Below are 24151 nucleotides of genomic sequence, written 5' to 3'. Positions count from 1 at the left end.
TTGGTATGAGCTAGGGAATTCACTGTTTAAACTCTGGTTCTTAAATATCACTTTACATTTTACTTTTTTTTTTGGCTATTATGTTTTTGAAACAATATGGGTGCCCTCTGGTGGCTGATCTAACACCTGTAGCTTCCTCTGATGTTAACTCGTGTGTAGGCTAGTCAGTGATGAGATTTTCTGGTATTTATGTGGTATTGAGCTGAAATACTACTGGAATTTTTTGTTCCTCCACCTAACTCCCCATTGACAAACATTTTCAGCATTGAATTTGAAAATGTATCACCCCAAAATACTTCATATTTCTCAATAATATTTAAATAACCTCTTCTGGAAGGAAAATATGACATCATTTTATGCATAGTGGTCGTTAAGTACCTTTCCTCTTAATTTTCTGATTTAATAGTCAAGAAATAGTCATAGGACTGGAAGGGTCCTTGAGGGGTCATCTAGTACAGTCCCCCACACTCATGGCAGGACTGAGTGTCATCTAGACCATTCCTGCCAGGTGTGTGTTGAGCCTGCTCTTAAAAATCTCCAATGATGGAGCTCCCACAATCTCGTTTGGCAATTTAGTCAAGTGCTTAACCACCCTCAAAGTTAGGAAGTATTTCCTAAGGTCCAACCTAAAACCTCCGTTGATGCAATATAAGCCCATTGCTGCTTGTCCTATCCTCAGAGGTTAAGAAGAACAATTCTTCTCCCTCCTCCTTGTAACAACCTTTTATATACTTAAAAACTGTTATCATGTCCCCTCTCTGTCTTCTATTTTCCAGACTAAACAAACCCAATTTTTTCAATCTTCCCTCATAGGTCACGTTTGCTAGACCTTTAATCATTTTTTGTTGCTCTTCTCTGGACTTTGTCCACATCTTTCCTGAAATGTGGTGCCCAGAACTGGACACAGTACTCCAGTTGAGGCCTTATCAGCGTGGAGTAGAGTGCAAGAATTACTTCTCGTGTCTTGCTTACAACACTCCTGCTAATACATCCCAGAATTGTTTACTTTTTTAAAAACAGTATTACACTCTTGACTCCTATTTAGCTTGTGATCCACTATGACCCCCAGATCTCTTTCTGCAGTACTCCTTCCTTGGCAGTCATTTCCCATGTTGTACGTGTACAACTGATTTTTTCTTTCTAAGTGGAGTACTTTGCATTTGTCCTTATTGAATTTCATCCTTTTTACTTCAGACCATTTCTCCAGTTTGTCCAGATCATTTTGAATTTTAATCCTATCCTCCACAGCACTTGCAACCCCTCCCAGCTTGGTATCATCCGCAGACTTTAAGTGTGTTTTCTCTATGCCATTATCTAAATCATCGATGAAGATATTGAACAGAACCAGATCCAGAACTGATCCCTGTGGGACCCCACTTGATATGCCCTTCCAGAATGACTGTGAACCACTGATAACTACTCTCTGGGAACGGTTTTCCAACCAGTTTTGCACCCGCCTTATAGTAGCTTCATCTAGGTTACATTTCCCTTGTTTGTTTATGAGAAGGTCATGCTAGACAGTATCAGAAGTCAAGCTTTGCTAAAGTCAAGCTAACTGTGCTAATTTTAACTTGAATCTTTGAAATGTTAACTAACTTTCTGTTGTGTGTTTTTAATTTTTGTACTAGTATCACAACTTTGTATGACTTAACTGGATTTGGGTTTTTTTAGTGTTATTTGATAGACAGTCTCTGCTAGGTTGGGTTCTACTTAAGATATCCATGGTCATCTGGGTTCCTTGAGTGATTTGTAGGTCTCATCTGTCACCACCTTGCTAACCTACTTTCAACCCCCTTCCTGTTTCTGGCGATAGGCCTGATGTGGGAGGTAATTTAAGAGCCCTGCCAGACGTGTAAGTAGTCCTATTGACTTCTTGCTACTCTGCAGGATTGAGTCTATAGTCTGCACAATAACAAGTAGCTGATGCTACAATGACTTTGTGTAATATTATAATCATGCAACGTACCTATTTCTTGACATTGTGGGATTAGTGTCATTATTGAATAATCTAGGAAAGATCTACGATGCATGATGAATAGCTGTTCAGAGTTAATGTCCCACCTCTGATAGATACTTCAAGTCTCTCTTTTTAAAAATAAGTTAATGTATGTGTAGCTTGTCAAGACAATAAAATCTGAGGCTACACTACAAACTTTTGCCGGGATGGCTAAGTCAGTCAGGGGTGTGATTTGTGATAGATATAGCTTTTCGAGCAAAAGCTCTGTGCGGGACAGTTATACTGAGAATACTGTAGCTTTTCATTTGGGTGTCTGGAATAAGGTATATCAGCAAAAGCACAGTTTTTGCTTTTGATGCTAGGAGTGATTTGCTGGTATAGTACACCAGCGTAGCTATACTGGTAAAGCCTTCCCAGTATAGAGCTGGCCTTAGTGAAAAGTATCACTTTCAATTCAGTAACTTGCACACACAGTCTTACATTGTTTATTATTTGCATTGTGGTAAATGATCACACTTAGTTACTGGCCACCCCTGGGCGAAAGGCAAAATCCTTTCCTTTTATAATAAGCTTATAATAGAAGAAAATGAGCAAAAGATGAAAGGGTGGGGTAAGGATAAAATATTATCAAGCTTTTTTGGTTTTTGTTCATATAAACTATCTGCAACTTGCCTAGTAGCTAGATATTGGTTGGATAACTTTGTATAGATGTCGTTGTAGAAATGGGTCTTGAGCAGAGGGTAGTGGCCTGATAGTACTTTAGTCCAATTTTACAGCTGCTGAAATCTCAGGTGAGGTTCAGTAACTTAAAATCTTTCCGCTGTGGATTCACTGTTGAGTAGGCTATCATGCTTTACAGTGCACATTCTGTCAAGATACTGATTTAGATAGACAAGGTGGGTGAAGTAAATTTTTTTTTTATTGGACCTGAAGAGCTCTGTGTAAGCTTGAAAGCTTGTCTCGCTCACTCAGTCGTTCTCTCAATAAAAGATATTACGTCATCTACCTTGTCTCTCTAATACCCTGGGACCAACACAGTTACAGTAATACTGCATACAAGATGTTGATTTATTATTTTGGAGGAGCAAATGCAGCTGAGTAGCCTGAAGCTAAAAACCTGAGTAAAATGAAAATTTAGGAAGTGTAAAGTTTAATATAATGTACATTTTGGAACACAGAAGAGTAGAAAAAAATGGATAAAATATTGAGTATTTCAAAGAATTTTATTTTCTCATTATTCCTTTCTCCACACAGTCTGTTAAGCACATTAAATAACTTTATTTTGCTGGTTGATTTGAAGTTATGCATGTTCTCATACAGAACTTAATGGTTACATACTGGTCTTCAGTAGGGTCTGTGCATGGATCCAACTTGCATAGTGCTTTTGGCTGCAGGTTTATTTATTAAACAAGAAAAAATGGCACATAATACAGTTTCATAACTGTAATCTTCCTGTGATGGTTTTAATGTGGTCATTTATTTTTGTTGGCATGAGATGGAAAACCAGTCTTTTTGTGTGTAAGTATTTTGTATATAGTATTATAGTTAAATACTTACGTAATATGGTAGTGCCCAAAGGACCCAATTTGGATTTGGGACCCCATGGTGCTGGATGCTGAACAAAGACTATAAAAAACAATTCCGACTCTGAATTGTCAAAAAATACAAACCAGCAAAGAGTAGGGGCCGGAGTTACAATATGATGGGTTTAGCTATAGAGGTAGGGAATGCAAATGAATCTGATAAAGAATTGGTCCAACTTTTTTAGATATTGTCACAGATCCTAACTCCCTGCTGGCCACCCATTAGGACTACTGTGAGGGGAATCCATGCCTCTGTGCTTTGGATTCTCTGGGGTGTGTTAAGCTTCCGGAACCTCAACAGATTGCAGCACTAGTTTCTCTGATGGCCTCTCTGGCACATTTTCCTGGGCACTGATTGTCTGCTACCACTTCTTAGAAATGGAGTTGTGCAGTCCACTTCCCTAGGCCACCAGGTCAATGACAAGTGGTGACCCCTGATATAACCCAGTAATTTAAATATGTCCCTTTCCCAGAATGTCTAGTATCTCCCAGGGGTTTGCAGTAGCTATGAAGCACTCAGCACATGCACTCATATATTTTGCACAGGGTCTAACACCTTTTTGCACTTTTATGCTTAATCATGTAAAGCACAGGAAAGTACAGATCATACACACACAAAAAAAAACCTCAACTCATGTCATTTACTTTCTAGCTCACCCTTCCCTTCTGAGTCCTTGGGGAACTATCAGAATCTAGGAAAGCAGGGTGCCATAAATATAAAGGGAAGAGTAAACCCCTTTGAAATCCCTCCCGGCCAGAGGAAAAATCCTCTCACCTGTAAAGGGTTAAGAAGCTAAAGGTAACCTCGCTGGCACCTGACCAAAATGACCAATGAGGAGACAAGATACTTTCAAAAGCTGGGAGGAGGGAGAGAAACAAAGGGTCTGGGTCTGTCTATATGCTGCTTTTGCCGGGGATAGACCAGGAATGGAGTCTTAGAACTTTTAGTAAGTAATCTAGCTAGGTATGTGTTAGATTATGATTTCTTTAAATGGCTGAGAAAAGAATTGTGCTGAATAGAATGACTATTTCTGTCTGTATGTCTTTTTTGTAACTTAAGGTTTTGCCTAGAGGGATTCTCTATGTTTTGAATCTAATTACCCTGTAAGGTATCTACCATCCTGATTTTACAGGGGTGATTCTTTTACTTCTATTTACTTCTATTTCTATTAAAAGTCTTCTTGTAAGAAAACTGAATGCTTTTTCATTGTTCTCAGATCCAAGGGTTTGGGTCTGTGGTCACCTATGGAAATTGGTGAGGATTTTTACCAAACCTTTCCCAGGAAGTGGGGTGCAAGGGTTGGGGGGATTTTGGGGGGAAAGACGTGTCCAAACTACGTTTCCCAGTAAACCCAGTTAGAGTTTGGTGGTGGCAGTGGATAATCCAAGGACAAAGGATAAAATTAACTTGTACCTTGGGGAAGTTTTAACCTAAGCTGGTAAAAGTAAGCTTAGGAGGTTTTCATGCAGGTCCCACATCTGTACCCTAGAGTTCAGAGTGGGGGAGGAACCTTGACACAGGGTATCCTCTGCCTCAGCATGTTTGGTTGTTTCTCCATCATGAGAAAAAGAACCCCTGACCAGACTAGGTTCCACCCTTTTTAAAACCCTGCTGCATCCAGTGACATGCTTGCTAGCTTCCTTTTTTAGTGAGTACTGTCATTTGACTTTGTTGTCAATGAGACCTATCCCTGCTAAACCAGTTTCTCTGCACAGGGAGAGTCCTTTGTGGAGAGTGAATAGATTTCCACTGATTGGGTACTTGAGTCACCTACCCTCTACTATTGTTCTTTTGCCACCAGCCTTTAGAATCTCAACCCAGCATAAAAGCAAACAGAGCATAGAGAAAGCAAAAGGCTGCATTCAAAATGGAGTTTTCAAATTGACACAGACACATAGGGTTCATAATCTCACACAGTATATAAACTGTACCAATGTATTACCAAGTCTTCACAGTTAGATGCACTTTTTTTTTAAAGTGCGGCTAAGAGGCAGAGAGAAAAGGAATAACAAAAGGAAAGAAGGGGAAGAGTTAGTGAGCTGTGTTTTTAGTGGCATCTCACAGGGATTGGTTCTTGGCCCTATGCTATGTAACATTTTTTATCAATGACCTGGAAGAAAACAAAATCATCACTGATAAAATTTGAGGATAGCACAAATTGGGGGAGTTGTAAATAATGAAGAGGACAGATCACTGATTCAGAGGTTTCTGAATCACTTGATAAACTGGGCACAAACAACATGAATTTTTATGTAAATTATACATCTAGGAGCAAAGAATGTATTACATTCATGTAATTCTTGTATTACAAAGAATGCTTACAAGATAGGGCATTGTATCCCGGGAAGCAGTGATCCTGAAAAAGATTTGGGGGTCATGGTGAATAATCAGCTCAACATGAGCTCCTGATGTGATGCTGTGGCCAAAAGAGCTAATGTGATCCTGGGATGCATAACCAGGGGAATCTCAAGTAGGAGCAGAGAGGTTATTTTACCTGTGTATTTGGCACTCGTGCGAATGCTGCTGGAATACTGTGTCCAGTTCTGGTGCCTACAATTTAGGAAGAATGTTGATAAATTGAGGAGGGTTTGGAGTGGAGCCCCGAGAATGATTAAAAGATTAGAAAACCTGCCTTATAGTGACAGACTCTTAAGCAAAATAGATCAAGCTCTTCGAAAGAAGATTAAGGGGTGACTTGATTACAGTCTATATACCTGGGGAAACAGATTCTTAATAATATCTTCAGTCTAGCAGAGAGAGAGAGATCACATGATACAGCACCTGGAAGTTGAAGCTAGACAAATTCAGACTAGAAATAAGGTATACACTTGACAGTGAGAGTAATTAACCATTGAAACCATTTAGCAAGCGTCATGGTGGATTATCTATCACTGACAATTTTTAAATCAAGACTGGATGTTTTTCCAAAAGATATATTCTAGGAATTATTTTGGGGAAGTTCTAATACCTGTGGTAAACAGGAGGTCAGACTAGATGATCACAATGGTCCCTTCTGGCCTTGAAATCTATGCATCATATTACATCATAATGGGTTTTGAACAAAACAATTTTAAATAGCATCTCAGTGTCCCTTTAAAATAAATAAATATAGAGCTATTCTGAATTGTTGGTCTGAGAATGTAATGAAGCTGTTCACAGGGTCAGTTTTTTGTATTGTCTGCATAGACCTTCATTTGATTCAATTTTAAAGCTCTGTGGATTAAGGCATTTCTTTATTTCAGAGAAAGTAATGTGAAAAAGTGAATCTTAGTTTGAGTTTTTACAAAATGGAGGAAATGTGATGTCCTGTTTTAATTTTTTTGTATTGGCTTTCAGCAGTTTTTGTGAGTGCTGTTCTCTACAGCAGAATCCTCTTCATTAGTACAGAATCTGCAGAACTTGAAAACATGTCTTTTTGTATCTCCGTTATGAGTATCAGATCATAGGAATGTACTGGATGGATATCAATTTATTAACTTCATGAATTAATTTCAAAATACCAATGCAGAAAAACACTAACTCCTTTTTATGAAACTGCATTATGACTCTATGCTAACACAAGTTGAGAAGGTATTTAGATTATAAGCATCTTTGCTCAACTCCCAATTTTTTAGGAAAAATATTACCACTTGGACAAGCTTCCTCTCTGCCCACGAGTGACCATTTTTCTGAAAGTTTGATAAAATTCATTTCAGCTGTATGAAGGACAAAATAGTTTGTAACAAGATAAAATTTTCCAATCTACTTCTTGAGTTGTGTACATTCCATTTAAGAAATCTGAAATTAATCTGGTCAAGTCCTGGTATTTGATATACTCTAGTTATTTGTAAATTTTGATTTCTTCAAAGTTAAATGGACACCGGAAATGCGTGGGGAAATAATTGCCCAAGTCTATGAAACGTTATCCCTTAATTTTATAGGTACTTTTGGGCAATCACAGGATTTTAAAACAAATCAATTCAAAACGCACAGAGAAACAACACAGTGCTTACCAAGGTCCAATTCTTTCACTGCTTAGCGAAGGCCCTTATTCTTACGTTGTAGCTTCTTTCACAAAAAGTCCCACTGACATCAGGGAAATATTTGCTGAATAAGGGTGGTAGATTCTGTCCCTAACTTGTTAGTTTTTATTTTGAAGTTGTAAATAAAATTAATTTAGTCCATCCTGTGTGTGGTTTAAAAAAAAAAATGTGTAAAATCTTCCCTCCCTCCTTACATCATCCCTCAACCTCCGAGATCTTTCTCTTTCTACATCATCTTCTCCCCTTCTGTGAAAATCTTCCCAATCCCTCAAATGATCTTCTTTCCTTTCTTCCTACACACGTGTCTTGAGAGTGGAAAAACAAATATTTGATAGAATTTGTAATTACTTGAATTTTACGTTTTAATAAGTGTTGAGAGATCTAAAAATAAGCATGTTAGCTGAAGATTTTTATTAAAACGGTCAGCTATGAAATATTACCCCTTAAAGTCCAATGATGATTTAAGTCAGCATGCCACTGAGATTAATCTGAGAAGTTCATGGCTTTTCATAGTCGTTCTTTTAGTTTGTTGCAGCACTGGTTTGGTTCTCATTCATGAAAATATCTTTCAGACCAGAAGGGCTATTAAATATATTCTTAAATTCTCCAGAAAACATTGAAATCTTAGCAGACCCATAATGAACGCTGAAATATAGTCTCTTTGCATACCTAGCACATTTGTGGTACTATAAAATACCACAACAAATTCCTAATTGTTAAAGTATCTCACAAGTGACCATCGTTTTCTATATTTTTCAATTGAAATTTGCTGACTAGATAAAACTCACCTTGTGCACCACCAGCCTTAGATTGCATACCAGTAGTTTGTAGAGCACAGTAGGTAGATATAAATGTATGTGAATTCCTAATGTAATGCTGCTTCATCTGTAAGCAATGTAGAAGACTTACTACTTCCAAATCTATCACATGTAATAGCGGTCAGTGACTTATGAGGAGTCCGCAAGAATGGAGCTGTACTTTTTTGTGGTGTTTAATTTTGAAGTAATCTGTCCTCTTTATTTTACTTTTTCTTTATGTAGTGCATGGAGACTATCCACAAATGTGACTGTGTTTACCCTTGTGAAATTTCAGTAAAGCTAGTATTTTTATTTTTAAAAGATAAGGAACTTTTGATACACCGCTTCTACATTTTGTTGGTAAAAATGGAGGCCAAATATAAATAATTCTTTGCTTGAAGTTTAGGAGATACAAAGATCCTGTGTTTTTTAGGGTAGTCTTTGTATACGAGATGTTATGCTTTTCATTTGTGGCATTTGCAACTGAGCTTTTATGTGATGCTTTTGATTAAAAGTGCAATGTATTAAAGCTCTGTTATTGCATTCTATTGTGAAGTTTGAGTTGCTCTGTGTACGAAGTGTAGCCTAGTACTTTGATGCCTCAAGTAGCTTTCATTGCTCATTGTTCACAGTGGGTTGGCAGTAAGACTGACTGTGGAAGTAGGATGATTTTCATCTGCAGAGAGGGTTACTGGGCGGTGCTCTTGCACAGCAAGTAAAGAGCTCCAGTGTTCTGCTTGTGCACAGTATTTCTAATGTATGGATAACCAAGTTCGGTCTTCATTGTCATTATACCTTCACCCTTCAAATTCTCTAGATTCGTCCATGAACGAAATACGACAGTCTGTCACCTGCTTGAAGTCAAAAATAAATCAACTGAGCTGAGACCAAAAGGCTGCTTATTCTGAGCCTGGCAGTACTGAAGATACAACAGACGTTCTGCTTCCTTCATCACTTTATTTTATTTTTGGTAGAGGTTTTAAAGGCATGAGAGAAACACTTTTAAAGTCAGAATATTTTCTTTCTCATATTCTGGAAAATAGCACTCGCTGCATCTTGGGGGCGGGGGGGAGTGTTTTTTGTTGGCTCGAAGATAAGCAGACGTGGACTTGCATAATTCAGTCTGTGATTCGTATATTTAATTAGGTTCTTGGGAACAAACAAATGAATAATTAATATTAGTTTGTTTTGCAAGGGTGGGTGAATTCCACCCTAGGGGCGGGGGAAATATCAGTATGTGTTGTAAATTCTTAAAGATCCTAACTCTTTCATTTGCTTTTTGTTCTATAATCCTCAAAGCTCTGAATTGCAGCCAGTGTTCCAATCAAGGAAGTCTGTGCAGGATTCCCTTTTAGAACTCAGTGATGACATCCATTGACTGTCAGTGTTAAATCACTTGATGTGCTTTCTCTTTCCACCTGCCAAATACCAGGTGTTAATTGTGTCTGGAGATGGAGAAGTGGAAATGTATCATGGCAGGGTGCTACCATTGGACTGTTGGACCACACTACTACATTAATTGAAGTTATTTCCCTTATTATTTATTTATTTATTTAATATTGTAACAGTAGTACCCACAGACCCTAATCAGGATCAGGGCCCTATTGTACTAATTGTTTTACCAGACACAGTCAGTGACAGTCCCTGCCTCAAGCATTTTACGACCTTAGATGTTTACAGTCAAATCTGCTGTTATTCCAATCTGTTTGGTTGAATGCAGTGTTAAAAATTGGTTAACTTGTTACTTATGGACTCTCTAAAGTTCCTGAATTGATCATTGTTGTCTTCTTGCCTATCACAGAGCACATGCAGAAGCACCGTCATCTGTAAAACACAATGCAAGGACAGAAACTAACGAAAAAGTGAAGGACCAAGAAGAAGAGGAGAATGACGATGATAGAAAGACTGTTGACTCAAGTGGTGGAGGGGTTCAGCCAGAAGAGAAGAAGAAGAAACAACGTTCTGGATTTAGAGATCGTAAGGTACAAAAGCTTGCCACGCATAATGTTCTTCTATAATGCTGCAGTTGCACAGTAATGAAACAGGGAGAGAAAATACAGGCCACAGAATTAAAATTTTAAATACTGTGAGTACTCATGGGTTGACTTTTGGTATTTACATTTACTGGCCTTCATTTTAAAGGGGAATAGTGACTTTGAGTCACCCCTTTTCTGAATGCTCAACTTGATATGCCTTAAGGGGGCTTGATTTTTGGGAAGTGTGGCCATTTTGAGGTATCTCAAGTTGAGTACCCAAAAAGTGAGTTACTCAATCACTAGTTCCTTTTTAAAATTTAGGCTAGTGGCCTTCTACCTTGCTCGATATTAAATCGCAGTGATTAAAATCTGAGAAGCATGACATAATTAAAATTGTGTCTTAAGTGTCTTACCCAACCCCTCCACAGCCGGCAAGAAGGGGCAGCTCCTTTTTATTCCATGTGGTCACTCTCTCACTGTGGCTACTGAAACACAACTTTTCTCTCTTTTCTGCATTTATTTAGGCCATGTCGATCATAAAAAGTGGGCACCTATGCTTATTTGCTGTTTGATTGCTTTCCCCCCACATTTTTAAGTAGCAAAAAAGCACTCTAGTAGTGAAGTGATACTTCTGACCTACCTTCATTACTGTGAAGTCTTGAGTGCTTTGGACTCCTTTAGAATGATCTGCAACATTAATTGTCAATAGCTGTTACTATCAATATTACAAGATTACAGTTTGGTCTGAGGAAAAGTCCAATAACTCAGTTTTAGCAGATGGCTGTATTTTAACCTCTCTGGATGCTTATTTCATTGGGTTATGTTTTATTTAGGGTCTTTGCAGTACCAAACAGAAGAACAAAAGAGTGTATTTTCTTCACATTTCCTTTTCTATAATTTTCTCCTGATAATTATTTTTAAGTCCATATGTTGGAGGCTGAATCTCATTAGTTGCTAAATTGTAAGTGATTAGTATGTAGTGGTTTAATAACTGTTCATATGTTGTAAAGGTTTTGTTTGGAGATGCTGAACTAATTTTTGCTCTCAGTAGTTAGGCTACATAACTCAGTTAAATTCCATATATCTCAGGGTGTTTGCTGGGGTTACAGACTGTCCTTTCTGCTGGTATGCTGGTGAGGATTTTAAGTGAAGTTCCATTCTAAGGTACTAGGCTGAGATTTTTCACAACTGTGTAAGGGATGTGGATACCCAGTACCCATTAATTTTAATGGGAATTAGGTGTTTAAATCCCTTAGGCAGTTTTGAAAATCTCAGCCCTCATCTATACTAGTTGAGACAAATGGGTTTATTTTTCACTACTAGCAAGGAGCAAAGTTATGATATGTCTGGTGATAGGGGGCGGGGTTGCTTGCTGGCTCCCTCAGCTGTTGCTTCCAGCTGCTGAAGACAGGAAACATTTGTTGGCTAGTATGGATATTTATTTTAAGTAATGAGGAGCCATGCCTAAAATTACCAACCTCTCTCCCTTCTAAATTAGGAAAGGTGGGACTATGGTCAGGTTTCACAAGTAAGATGTTTCAGCAGTGAGAATTGTAGAGGAAATTAGTTTATAAGATTATAATAGATGATAGTTGCAAGTTATCAGGTCTACACTAGAACTGGATTTCTCTCTTTTTGACTCAGTGATAATCACTGAACCTACGGTGGTTAATCAAATGAATAGTTTGCAGCCTCATGACTTTATGGGAGCAACAATTAGTGATTGTTTCAGCATGGTCCGTTGGCTAACTGAGTTATTTCTCATGTAGAATCAGTGTGAACGGTTTGTTGTGATGAAGGTGTGATACTAGCAGACCAGGTGCCAGCTCATGCCAAGGTCCCCATTTCTCCATTGAACACTGACAAATACATAGTTGGAACGCTTATAAATTGCTGCCTGCATTAATCTCATTTTTATCATCTATATCCCATATTATAAGGTAATATTAGAACATTTGATTTGTAAACCTCTGTAACTGTGTAAATCACCAGACAAGAGAGACATTAACTAGTGTGAAATGCAGGTCTCCAACCAGAGGTGATGTGTCCTGCCTATCATGGGAGGCTCATCACCACCAGAAAGACAAGTATGGAACATTCAAGAAGGCAGAAGTCTTCATTGCTTTGTCCCTTCAGTGAAGATGAGTCATGCAAGTGAATTCATCCCATCAGCTGAGTCTGCAACTCAGAGCAGAAGGAAGAAAGGGAATAAAAAACACTAACAAGAAGGAACTGATTCTTTATGCTGCTTGGACACTGGGAGGAAAGGATTACTAGGCATAAGCAAATGATCCCCAGTGCTTAGCCTGAGTTACTGCTAAAGGACATATAGAGCTTGCTTATTATAGAAGTTTCTATAATTTTTTGGAATTTTAGATTGGAACTCATTTGTGTGTATATATGTTTACCTGCTTTAACCTTGCTGTTTGATTGCTTTCCCCCCACATACCTTGCAAGTAACTCTTGATTCCTTTTCCTATATAATAAATCTTTAGATAGTTTATTATAGAATTATCTACAAGCATCTTTGGTGTGAGATCTAAAGTGCATTTTACCTGTGATAAGTGACGGGACTGGCAGTAACCTGAATCTTGTTATGATCCTTGGTGTAAGGGATGAACTGTCACAAAAATAGGTTTACCTGGGTGTCAGGACAGATCAGAGTATCTAAGGGAACTGTCTGTGATTCCATGGTTGGGCTGTTATAGTGCTTGAGGAGTTTACACGTGATAATTGGTTGGTGAAATCTAAATGTAGGTCTCACAACCCGTTTGGAGTTTGTGCCCTGATTCTTAGCAGTCTGCCCAGAGGTTAGTACTCACAACCTAGAGCCACTGCAGGACATCTTGACAAAAGGTTTACCAGCATCTTCACTAACAATAAATCCTGTTCTTCCACAGCACAGGGTTAAGAATGTCTCCTCAGAGTCTGATGCTGAAGTCTAGTCCTACATGAGGCAGCAAGCCTAACTGGTAGTCTTCCAGCAGTTCACCGAGCACTGGAGCCCATGTTTCTGTTGTTTAAGTGAACCCTTTATTTGTGGGCTTGGTCCCCTCTCTGGTATGTAGTCAGCAGTTACAGTAGGGGGTGACCTGCCTAACTGATGTATGTTGTATTGTTTTTTTAATTACTGTAAAGTTGGCCACATGTAGTGGGTGAGTTTGGACACAGAGTTTGTTCTGATGTTGGAGTAAAGACTTAATCCATTCACATTCAATACTGTAGTCAGATGAACTTATAGGAGGATGCTGTGCTCTGAAAACTGGTCAATTGTAGCAGTTCAGGAGTTTCTGGCACTTCATATAAATTCTTCTCATATCGTCATATAATAAACCAAAAGGTTGTATGTGTCATGTCCTAGCATAGGGGGGAAAAACTTCAGTTGAAGTCTTTGAGTTTTGAAACATGGCTGTTATCCCAGCACTGTTAATGAATGCAATAATTAGTAATGAAATAATAAATTAAGCATGTCACAAGTTATTTTGGATGGTGAAGAAATGTAGGAGGAAGTTGGGATGTAATCGCTCAGCGTCAATTAGAGCTTGGAGCGGCTGTTATAAACTGATGATTCTAGGGCAAATATCTTCTTGTGTACATGTGTAACTTGAGTAATATTTAGATTTGTTTATAAACGAGAGAGAAGGAAACAATGATCACGTGCTATTGTAGCTGAAGGTTAATGACCAATAAAACCATATGAATGGTGTAACTTGTTTGCTAATTAATTTGAAAAAGAGTGTGTACTGCATTAGGACTGCTTCACTAAGATCTGTTTGGGAACTGTCATTAGCTCTTGGCAGGTATTCTGCATTATGAGGGTTAATTATGCTGAGACTTCATTTCAATATGCATTGCAGTAAGCAGCCTAAAGTAAATGAACGTTAATTTATCTGCACTATTGCTATGCAGGCTGTGTGTGAAACCAGACTGCTAGAGTTCCTGCTCTATCAGATCATGATCTGAGGGGCCTGATGACACTGTGGAGGTGCACTGAAATGTTAATTACAGTGGACCTTGGTTTATTTAGTTTTCTTCTCATGGCAATGGAAGAGATTCTTTTCCTTCAACCTGTCATAGAGAGCTGACTTTAAGCTTCCAGAACAGTGGTTCTGTTTTGTTGGGCGTGGGGGATCCCTTGCTGCTGTTTTTTCCAAACTGTCTCACTAACCTATTAATATTTGTATTTAATTGGCAGAATGCAAACTCTCCCTGTTGAGCCAGGTGATACTGCTCTGAGGGTCCAGGTTTTGGCTAGAGTTTAGCTTTTTAGACTGCACAATATCTTTTGACTAGCCTGCGTTATACAGGTTATTGAAAACCTTTCAGAAATAGGAAGAACCTGTTGTCAGAAGGATACCATCTCAGGAAATACTGTGAAAATCCTTGCAACCTGCTGTATTCCAAAAACAAAAAATAATAATAATTTTCTCTCCATAAGTAACTCTACTAGGACTGACTTTAGTCCTGGATCTTAAGGATACTTCTGAATAGGTATTCATGTTTTCCCTGTTGAAACGACCGAGAAAAATCCACACACATGCAGTGTGTGTTTAAAATATAACTACTACTACTATTTGTGTATCCTATTGTCTCTGTCCTATTCATCCTCTGTCAGGTGATGAAATAGCTTCAGCTGATCTGATGCAGTGGTAAACAGGGCTGTGTACAATTGAGAAGAAAACCAATCTTGTTCATTGGTGTATTAGAAAATTTCAGTGTTGAATGTGTTTTTTTTTTAGAAGATTGGATTTGAGACCAGCCTACTAGATATTGAACTAGTTGGATTTTTTTTTTTAAATCCACGTTTGGCTTAAATTCCCTGTTTTGTTAACCTATCATCAGTTGTTACTTTCAGACATTTGTTTTCCCCTTGATGTTTGTTACTGCTAATAATTAGAATTTGAAAGAAAGTTTACACGTCTCCAATTTGTAATAATGACATCTAACAATATCCTTCAGTTTCTTAATGACATTTACTAAATTCACTGTTTTAAGACACATTTCCTCCTTGCTTTTAATATTTTTGTCCTTTTCTAGTCCTATGTATATTACTTCTTAGTCCCGATGTAAATCACAAAAACAAAACAAGATTCCAGCAAGATTATGAATTGATCCATTATTGCATACTTGTGTTCTATCCCGATTCTGAATTCAGTGGACGCTGATCTGCAGCTAGAATCCATACACAGAAAATAGATGGATTCAGAAATCCTTTTTGATTTTCAAGAAACTGCTAGGTCAGCTTTTGCTTTATTTTTCAAAATATTACTGACTTTGGGTCCAGTTAAACTGATACACTGAAATACTTGCTTAGTTCCTCATCACCTCTTCTTTTTTGTTGATGTTTTATCTTAAACTGCAACCTAATCAGAATACAGTAATCCGGAAGCTGACACAGGCTGAACTTTCAAGTCCACTACTCTGGAGCTATGTGTTCTGAATTGAATTCCTGTGAAATCTAGTATTGATCTAAGGAAGCTTTCTGATGGTCTGTTTCATTAAGCGCTAGGACATGAGACACTGTCTGTGTACTCCAGGCCATGCTTTGAGCACTGTGTACTCCAGGCCATGCTTTGACATCAGTGTTTATTCCAGGATGGAGGTAACAGTTTGCAAAAGCACGTGAACATGTGGCTGGTAGTAATGTAGAAATAAAAGCTACTGAACAAAGACTTGCTGTTGTTAGACATAATGAAATACAAATCTATATTTTTGCATACTACTACCATTGCCTTAATGAGTTTGTGATCTTAGATCAACTCTGACTGCATGGTTGAGAAAAATGTGTATGCCTAGAATAACAATTCCTTGCAAGATTCACAAATGATAACCTGGCTCTGGGCAGAGATTTGAGAATAGGGCCCCTGCAGAATCTTATAAAAAAGTAGTGCAAAAGGATTAGAGGAATAAGTGAGGCAAAATTATGCTTTTGCATATGAGGGTCGGACAGTGGCTAACAGTAATCTTGCCCAACTCCAATCCGTAAATGAAGGATTACTCATCTTCCCCCACTTCCCCTTCCTCTCTTCATATCGCTTTCCCTCTCCTACACCAGAACTAAAGTAGGGAATAAACGGAGCTTTTACTCTGTATTGCCCAGATGTCGGGGACCATGGCTTTTCAACCCTGGTCCTCGGGGCTCTTTGGTGCTAGGAGATTCCAACCTACCACCCAGGGACCTGCCAACTACTTTCAGAATAGGAGCTGAACTCAGACAGAGGGCCCCAGTCCTGGGAGCTGATTGGCAGAATGCTGGGAACCCTGATTGGTCCAGAGCCCCTATTTAAACCGAGCACAAGAACGGGAAGTTGTCCATCCAACTGGGATCCCCCCTGCTCTGGATTGTGTGCCTAGTGCTTCCTGTTTCCCTGGATTGAATTCCTGATGTCCTGACCCTGCCTGACTCTGGTTATTGGTCTGTGGTTCTGCTCTCAAGTTTGTGTTCTGCCTCTGATTTCCTGGTAACCTGACCCTGCCTGCCTCCCTCCTGACACTCAATTCTCAGTTTACCCTCTGCCCTGTCTTGGACTCTGACCTCCCAGTATCTGACCTGGCCTGATTCCTGACTCCTGCTTTGACCACTAAGTCAGTCTGCCAATGTCCTGGTCATGACACAAGCCCAAGTGTTCTAAAATCATGATTCAGGCCCCCAAAATTGAGGTTGGCATAATAATAGATTTTTTTAAAAAAACAGTAATTTTTGTGCTCTTTATTTGCGTTCTGATTTTTTAATACTGAAGGTTCATGTTGTTAAATTTTTCTCCACAACCATGAGGCCTAGAAACTTCGTTTTTAAAAAATGAATGCTGAGATTCTCAAGTGATCACATGACTCCAGGGGCTGGGGCTTTAGGAAAACATGAGACTTGAAATAAAATACAAGATTTGTGATAAAATCCTGTGAGTTGGTAACACTAAGGCCTGGTCTACACTTAAAATTTAGATCTGTGTAGTTATGTCACTCAGGTGTGTAAAAAATTCATATCCCTTTGTGACGTAGTTAAACTGACCTAATTCTTGGTGTAGATGCATCTAGATCAATGGAAGAATTATTCTGTCAACATAGCTGTTGCCTCTGAGATATGGATTGATTACAGTGACTGAAAAATCCATTACATTGTTGTAGGAAACATCTATACTACAGGCAGTATAGCGCTGCTGGTGTAGTGTCATTGTAGCCTAACCCCTGTTGGCATTGTGCAGCCATTGTATTTAGAACCTGTCATAATGTGGCAAAGTTTCACCAGGACTAAATATGGAGTAAAAGTTGGAAAACTCTTGTATGCAGTGATATGTGTTTAACTTAATTTCTAGGTGATGGAGTATGAGAACAGGATACGAGCCTACTCCACTCCAGACAAAATCTTCAGATACTTTGCCACCTTGAAAGTAATACATGAGCATGGAGAACCAGAGGTGTTTATGACACCACAAGATTTTGTGAGATCCATTACTCCTAATGAAAAACAACCAGAACGTAAGTAAAATATTCAGTAATTATGTTTAGGGGTGATATATGTAATGAAGAGTTCAGAATAAACTCTTTACTGCCTCTTTGTAATCAACTTTTACTTCTCATTGTACAAATAGGTTGGCAGGGGACCACCTTGTATTTGTATATGTTTACATTGCTTAGCACAATGGGCCCTGTACATGCTGCTGCAATACAAATAAATATTTTCCTCTAAACACATGTACTTGTGGATGCATAATATTATACAAAGTAGTAATAGAGTAAAAAAAGTAATAATTTAGTTCAGCAGGTAATATGTTCAGCTTTTCATCAGAAGACTACAAAGTTTAAATTCCATATCAGCACTTGGGTTCGTATCCAGTACTCTCACTGCAGTGGAGTACTGCAGGATAATTAGGCATGGCGGAATTTAATTTAATTTTAATTTTTTTTTTTAATTTCAACAGATACCAATATTTGTTTTTAGGCATTTTTTTCCTATTTTTAACTATTTAAATTTTCACAGTTGCAGGAAATTGGGGGCTTATATCAGACAATTTAATGACTGTAAAGTTTGGGATTCAAAATTTAAATCTTTATAACTGTTAAAGCACAAATTATACAAAGTAAATATACTTAAAGCAACTCTAGTTTTCAAGCAGCATTTTTCTTTATTGCCTCTATATAAATTTCTGTTACCGACGGAAATATTTTTCATCCGTGTGAAATACCCAGGGTATTCTCCACGGTTCTCTTCATTATAGCGGTTCACTAACCCCAGTACAGCGACTGGAGTTTATCAGCACCAACTTTGACGCAGTACAAGCAAGAGCATTTCTCCCACTACACAGACTCACCATCCTGGGACAAATGCCTCCCTAATAGGCTGGGGAGTTCACCTATACAACCACGAGGCTTAGGGCAAATGGCCTTCCACAGAAGTGACCTTCCATGTCACTCTTTTGGAGCTAAGGGCTGTCAGGAACGCCAGTGCATGCTTTCTGCCTTTCGTCAAGAGCACCCACTCGAAGATCATGATGGACTTAATATAACCTGTATATTTTACATAAATCATCAAGGAAGCAAACTTTGGAACTGGTGCATCTATCACAATAGGCTCATCTCAGCTGTCTACCAGGGATACAGAACGTGACAGCTGACAGTCTGTGTTGGGAATTTTTGTCACTACCATGAGTGGGTACTGAACTCAGAGGTGCTTCGAGTTATATTCACTCTTTGGGGAACCCTGACTATGGATCTCTTTGCTACTTACTGGAACAAGAAATATCCTCATTACTGCTCCAGGGCTGGCCTGGGTAGACATTCACAGGGAGATGCCCTTATCTTCCTATGGGCAGGGCCTTCTTGTATGCCTTTTACGAGTTTCTTCTTCTGTCCAAGGTCCTGTTGAAAATTCAATGAGACAAAGTGAGAGTTATTTTGATTGCCCCTCCTGGCCATGACAGCTCTGCCTCCCTTATCTGACACAGATGGCAGTAAGCCCTCTTGTTCCTCTTTGGTCCATTCCTCACCTGCTCTCTCAAAACAATGGGTGATCCTTCACCCCAGCCTGTGGATCTTCTGCTTTCAGGATTGGCTCCTTCTTAGTTCTAAGTCTTAGAGGCAGAATGCTCTGATGAGCTAAAAGACATGTTGCTACACAGCCAAAAGTTGATCACTCGACACACTTAACTACAAACTGGAAATGAGTTCAAGTTTGTTGTGATTCTAAACACATAGACCCAACCTCATCTGCCCCCCGTTCCCTCCCCCCCCCCCGATTTTACACGACATTTTAGACCTCAAGCAGTCAAAACTCTCACTCAGCTCTTTTAAGGTACATCTCACGGTGATAAGTTTTCCACCGACAGGTAGACAGTCACTTGGTGTTTGCTCACCCACTGATGCATGGATTCCTTAAGGGCGTTGGGAATCTCTTCCTGCATGTGACATCACCTGCTTCAGCCTGGGATCTTAACCTAGTTCTCAGGGCTTTGACTAGACCTCCCTTTGAGACCAAGGCAACTTGCTCTCGTTTACACCTGTCCATGAAGACAGCATTTCTAATTGCTGTGACCTTAGCTAGGCACAGAGGAGAAATAGTGACTCTGATGGCACACCCAGAATTCAGACTTTTTAAAGACAAAGTAACTCTAAGGCCTTATCCCAAGTTTCTCGCCGCTTTCTCTGCTCTTTCCATAATGAATCAACAGATCCATCTCACAGTCCATCCCCCCCCCCCAAAACCACGTTGACACAACAGAGAGATAATTCTGCATGTGCTAGATGTTAGAAGGACACTAGCATTATACTTGGACAGGACTAAGGACTTTAGGAAATCCTTTGAACTCTTTGTCCACAGAAAGATCCAAAAGCTCTGTGATATCGGCTCAAAGACTATCCAAATGGGTCTCTGGTTGCATTAATCACTGTTATCAAGGGCACAATCTGCTTCCATCCAGAATCCATACACACTACACAAGGTCAGTTTCTACCTCAGTCACATTCCTTAAAGATATCCCTAGCTCAGTAATCTGTAGAGCAGCGACTTGGGCCTCTGCCCACACTTTCGCAGAACATTATGTGATCACTGAAGATTCAGCCCCCGACCCCATCTTTGACTCCACAGTACGCTCTGTAGTCACAGACTTGACTCTGAAGTGCCAGCCTACAGTGGTGCACTCACAGGGAGACAACTCGAAGAAGAGGAAGTTGCTCACCTTGTGCAGTAACGATGGTTCTTCGAGATGTGTCCCCCTCTGGGTGCTCCACAACCTGCCCTCCTTCCCTCTACTTCAGAGTTATCTATGGGGCTCTGCAGTGAAGAGGGAAGTGAGGGTGGGGGATGGGGCTGCCCGCACAGTGCTAGATAGCCTCAAGGCAGACCACAAGGGAAGGAGAGCACATGTGTGGGCTCAACGGACACTGCTACCAAAAATCTCCCATTTAAATGTGCAGGGGTACTCATACACCTATAGTGGAGCACCCATAGGGGGCACATCTCAAAGAATCATTATTACTGCACAAGGTGAGTAACTTCCTCTTCAAGAAACAGTAGTCTTTCCATTTTACTGAGTTGTGGTATATAATGACAATCATATGATGCCCGAGGTTAGGGGTCTATTTCAGGAGTGGGTGAGGTTCCATGACCTGCAGTGTACAGGAGGCCAGACTAGATTATCATGATGGTCCATTCTGACCTTAAAGTGTATGAATCTATGATGCAGTTTAAATTAACTGACTTGGTTGCTGTGTGTCATTATGTAGGTTGATCGGCTTTGGTCAGTTTTCTGATGTTTGGTTACATCCCGGTACTGGAGAAAATGTTAGCCCCAGATAGTTAGTTCTACATTGTGCCCCTCAGTGTAATGCTATTTATAACCTGTCCAACAAAGCTCGGAAGTGGTCTTGTTGTTTAGCAATATTTCTTGACAATACTAAGGGAGAACTCCTATGTAATTCAGGCAGTCTATTACAATGTTGATAATTTTCGCAGTTTATCCCAAAAAGCATTCTGTGGTATGCTACAGTCATAAACCACGTTCCAGGAAAAAGACATTTGCCAGACGGTTCTGAATTTCATCGGTTAGTCGATGCGGATAAGCATCTTTGAGAAATCGCGTAAGCTCCCTGTAATCAGTATGTATTTTAGCATTCTTTTCCCCATTATAAAGAGCCTTGTACAAGACAGGAGCTGCAACTCTGTGCCTAGGTGGAACACATCTTGAATTTGCTTCATGTTCTCTTCCATAAGATGCCTTGGAATACTCCAGGGGATAGTAGTACTGAGGAACTGTTGCAAATAGAAATCAGTTGGGAAGCATTGGCATAGTTTGGTGTAGTTGATCAAAAGTTCTACTGTTGCTGTACAAATTTAATAAATGGGCCAGTGCTTATGGCAGCTTCACTAGATCGGGTTTGCTTTTTCGACGATGGCATTTTCCTTTATCTCATCTGTCCCTGAAGGTATGGAGTGGGCAACACCCAGATAAGTAAAATTATTTCCATGTTTCTTACCATTTATGTGGCAATAAGTATTAGTTCAGAATATGTTTGTGTGCTCTGACAGACCCAAGGAAATGGACGTTACTTAGATAAAAGCAAAACTGAGCCAGTGCACATTGTATAGAAGAATCTGTACTGACTGCGATTGATTGGTGAAACTAAGCTGCCAGCCACTGAAATTCATCTTTAGTAGAAAATTGTAACTTGTACTGTATTTAGTGAGAATGGATGGTTTGGGAGTGGAGGGGTCGAGTTGTTAAGATGTTACCAGCCCTATGCAGCGCTTCATTAGCTTGCTATGGCCAATGAGTCTGGGCTGCGTTATCATTGAGACAGGAGACCCTGTGTCAAAAAAGAAAGTGTAAGTTTTGTTCTGTCTCTGTTCTTGCCTATGTGGTGCTCTCTTCAATTTGAGTCTCCTCTTTGGCTAATACCTTCCATGTAAGTTAACCTTTTTTTCTGTGATACTGGGCTCAAGAGCACCAGAGCAGGTTAGCTATAACCTTAACACTTGTGGCACTGGAGTTTCATTGACCTCCTGGTCAATAGACAGGGGTTCTGTTTGCTGTACCACGTTTTCAGCTGCTGTTTTCATATGTGTAGTCTGTCAGCTTGGTCTGTGTGTGGTGTACTGTAGCACTAGCAGTGGCATAAGAAATATCACTGTTCTACTAGTATATCTAACTTGTCTACATCAGAAAAATGACTGTTATATAACACATTAGTTAATGTGATTTAGCACTCAGTGTGTGTATGGATTGCCATAAGCTAGCTACATGATTTTGTTATGACGTGGTTCTGGCAAAATGATAGTTAGTGTTCTGCATTTTCTGTAGTTGAAAAAGAAAAAAACAGGGGATTTTTCATTGTTTATTTTCCAAATTATTAAAACTGGGACAAAATCAGGTTTAAAAAAAAAAAAAAAGAAAGAAAAGAAAAATTGGGAGTGGGGAGAAACAAAACAAAAAAAACTATTCTAATATTCACGTTCTACTACAGTATAACTGAAACTTTTTTTAATGTACAAAGGTATATTTTTTTTTTCTCTCAGAGCTAGTAGTTTTTCCAGAAATCCTGGTTTTTGTGTACACTTCAAAGAAAATTATGGAAGTATCCTCACTCATGTTGAGCCTCGTGCTGTCTTGGAGGTAGTCCAACTTTGAAGATAAGTGCTCTGCATCAGTAGATCCAGGGGGTACACTCAAAGCTCGCCGTGCCACATTGTTGTAATTGGGAAGTATGTCTTGATGACTGATCCAAAAAGCCAGCACATCCAGTTTCACGTTGTCAGGGTTAGATAAATTCATGTCAGTAGTAAATTCTCCTTTCAGATTTGAAATGTCACCTTTAGTGGCATATGGTTGAAACACTTGGCATAACTGTCATAGTCTGTTGCAAAATTCACTTTGAGGAAGAGGTCCAAAACCTGGATGACATTCCAAAAAGTATCTTCAGCACCAAACACATGGGGGTTCAGATTATGTGTCACAATATTCTCCGATTTCTCACTGAGTATTTTGAATCCTTTTTTTGGTTCTCGTGTTGTGGGGTTGGAAGGATTTCCAGAAACAGCTGCGTTTTCTTGCAGTATGTTTCTCTTGCAGCTTTTGTGCTCAGTTCAGCTGAGATTTTGGTTGTCAGGATCCAGTAAATGTCTGTATTGACAAATGTGTTGGTAGTAGTCGAAGAAAACTCCAGTATTTTACCTTGGTGCACAGAATCTGGTGGTCATTTTGGTTATTTGACAGTCTCGTCAGAGTTTTTGCGTTGCTTTTGTTTTTTTAGAACAACAAACAAACCAAAAAAACTCATGATGATCTAGGAGACATATTAGCACAGTCCACATGTTATTTACACAACAGGCAGCTAATTACAAGCTCATCCACTGGTGTGGCACAACAAGGGTAGGTAATCGGCATCCGGCTCTGTGCTCATCTCACACTGTGTAAAACAAAGCCTTCTACTTGTTTGCATGCTTGAAAATGGTCCCAAATCCAACGATGCAAGATTCATGTCTTTCATTTTTTCTGTAGCAGTAGCTGTTGACAGGGCAATGTTATCAGATGAGCAGGACAGCTCATACGTAGAAGCTCCAGTTTCTGATTGAGTTTAATCTCCCATGCAAACTTAGCCATGTAGTAAGCAGAATCTGTGTTAGCTGTGGACACATTTTCCCAAGTTAGTTGGTACATCTCAAACATGTCAGTTATTGCTGCGTTGACAAAACAGTGTCAGCAGAGGGAATGAGTGTCACATCAGCACAAAACAACGCGGGTTTATTTGCTTTGAAATAAAATAACAAAAACTAAAGGCCAAGAATCAGACAGTCCAAAGCATCAGGAGACTTGTCAAAAATCA

At 39.3% G+C, this 24151-nt stretch overlaps 1 protein-coding gene across 5 annotated transcripts in view; it reads left to right on the top strand.

Moving 5' to 3' along the window:
* MICU1 (mitochondrial calcium uptake 1) overlaps window positions 1-24151 on the top strand; it is a 208726-nt gene that overhangs the window by 49384 nt on the left and 135191 nt on the right. For all 5 annotated transcript variants that reach the window (XM_075130908.1, XM_048856880.2, XM_048856881.2 and 2 more), the window contains exons 3-4: window positions 10162-10342; window positions 17650-17812. In XM_075130908.1, coding sequence (XP_074987009.1) covers window positions 10162-10342; window positions 17650-17812 — 344 coding nt within the window. The remainder of the gene's footprint in view (window positions 1-10161; window positions 10343-17649; window positions 17813-24151) is intronic.

This window comes from Caretta caretta, chromosome 7 (genome assembly GCF_965140235.1).
Source record: "Caretta caretta isolate rCarCar2 chromosome 7, rCarCar1.hap1, whole genome shotgun sequence".
Taxonomy (NCBI): domain Eukaryota; kingdom Metazoa; phylum Chordata; order Testudines; family Cheloniidae; genus Caretta; species Caretta caretta.
Note: the sequence above shows the minus strand (reverse complement) of the source record. Positions and strands in the feature narration are given on the sequence as shown.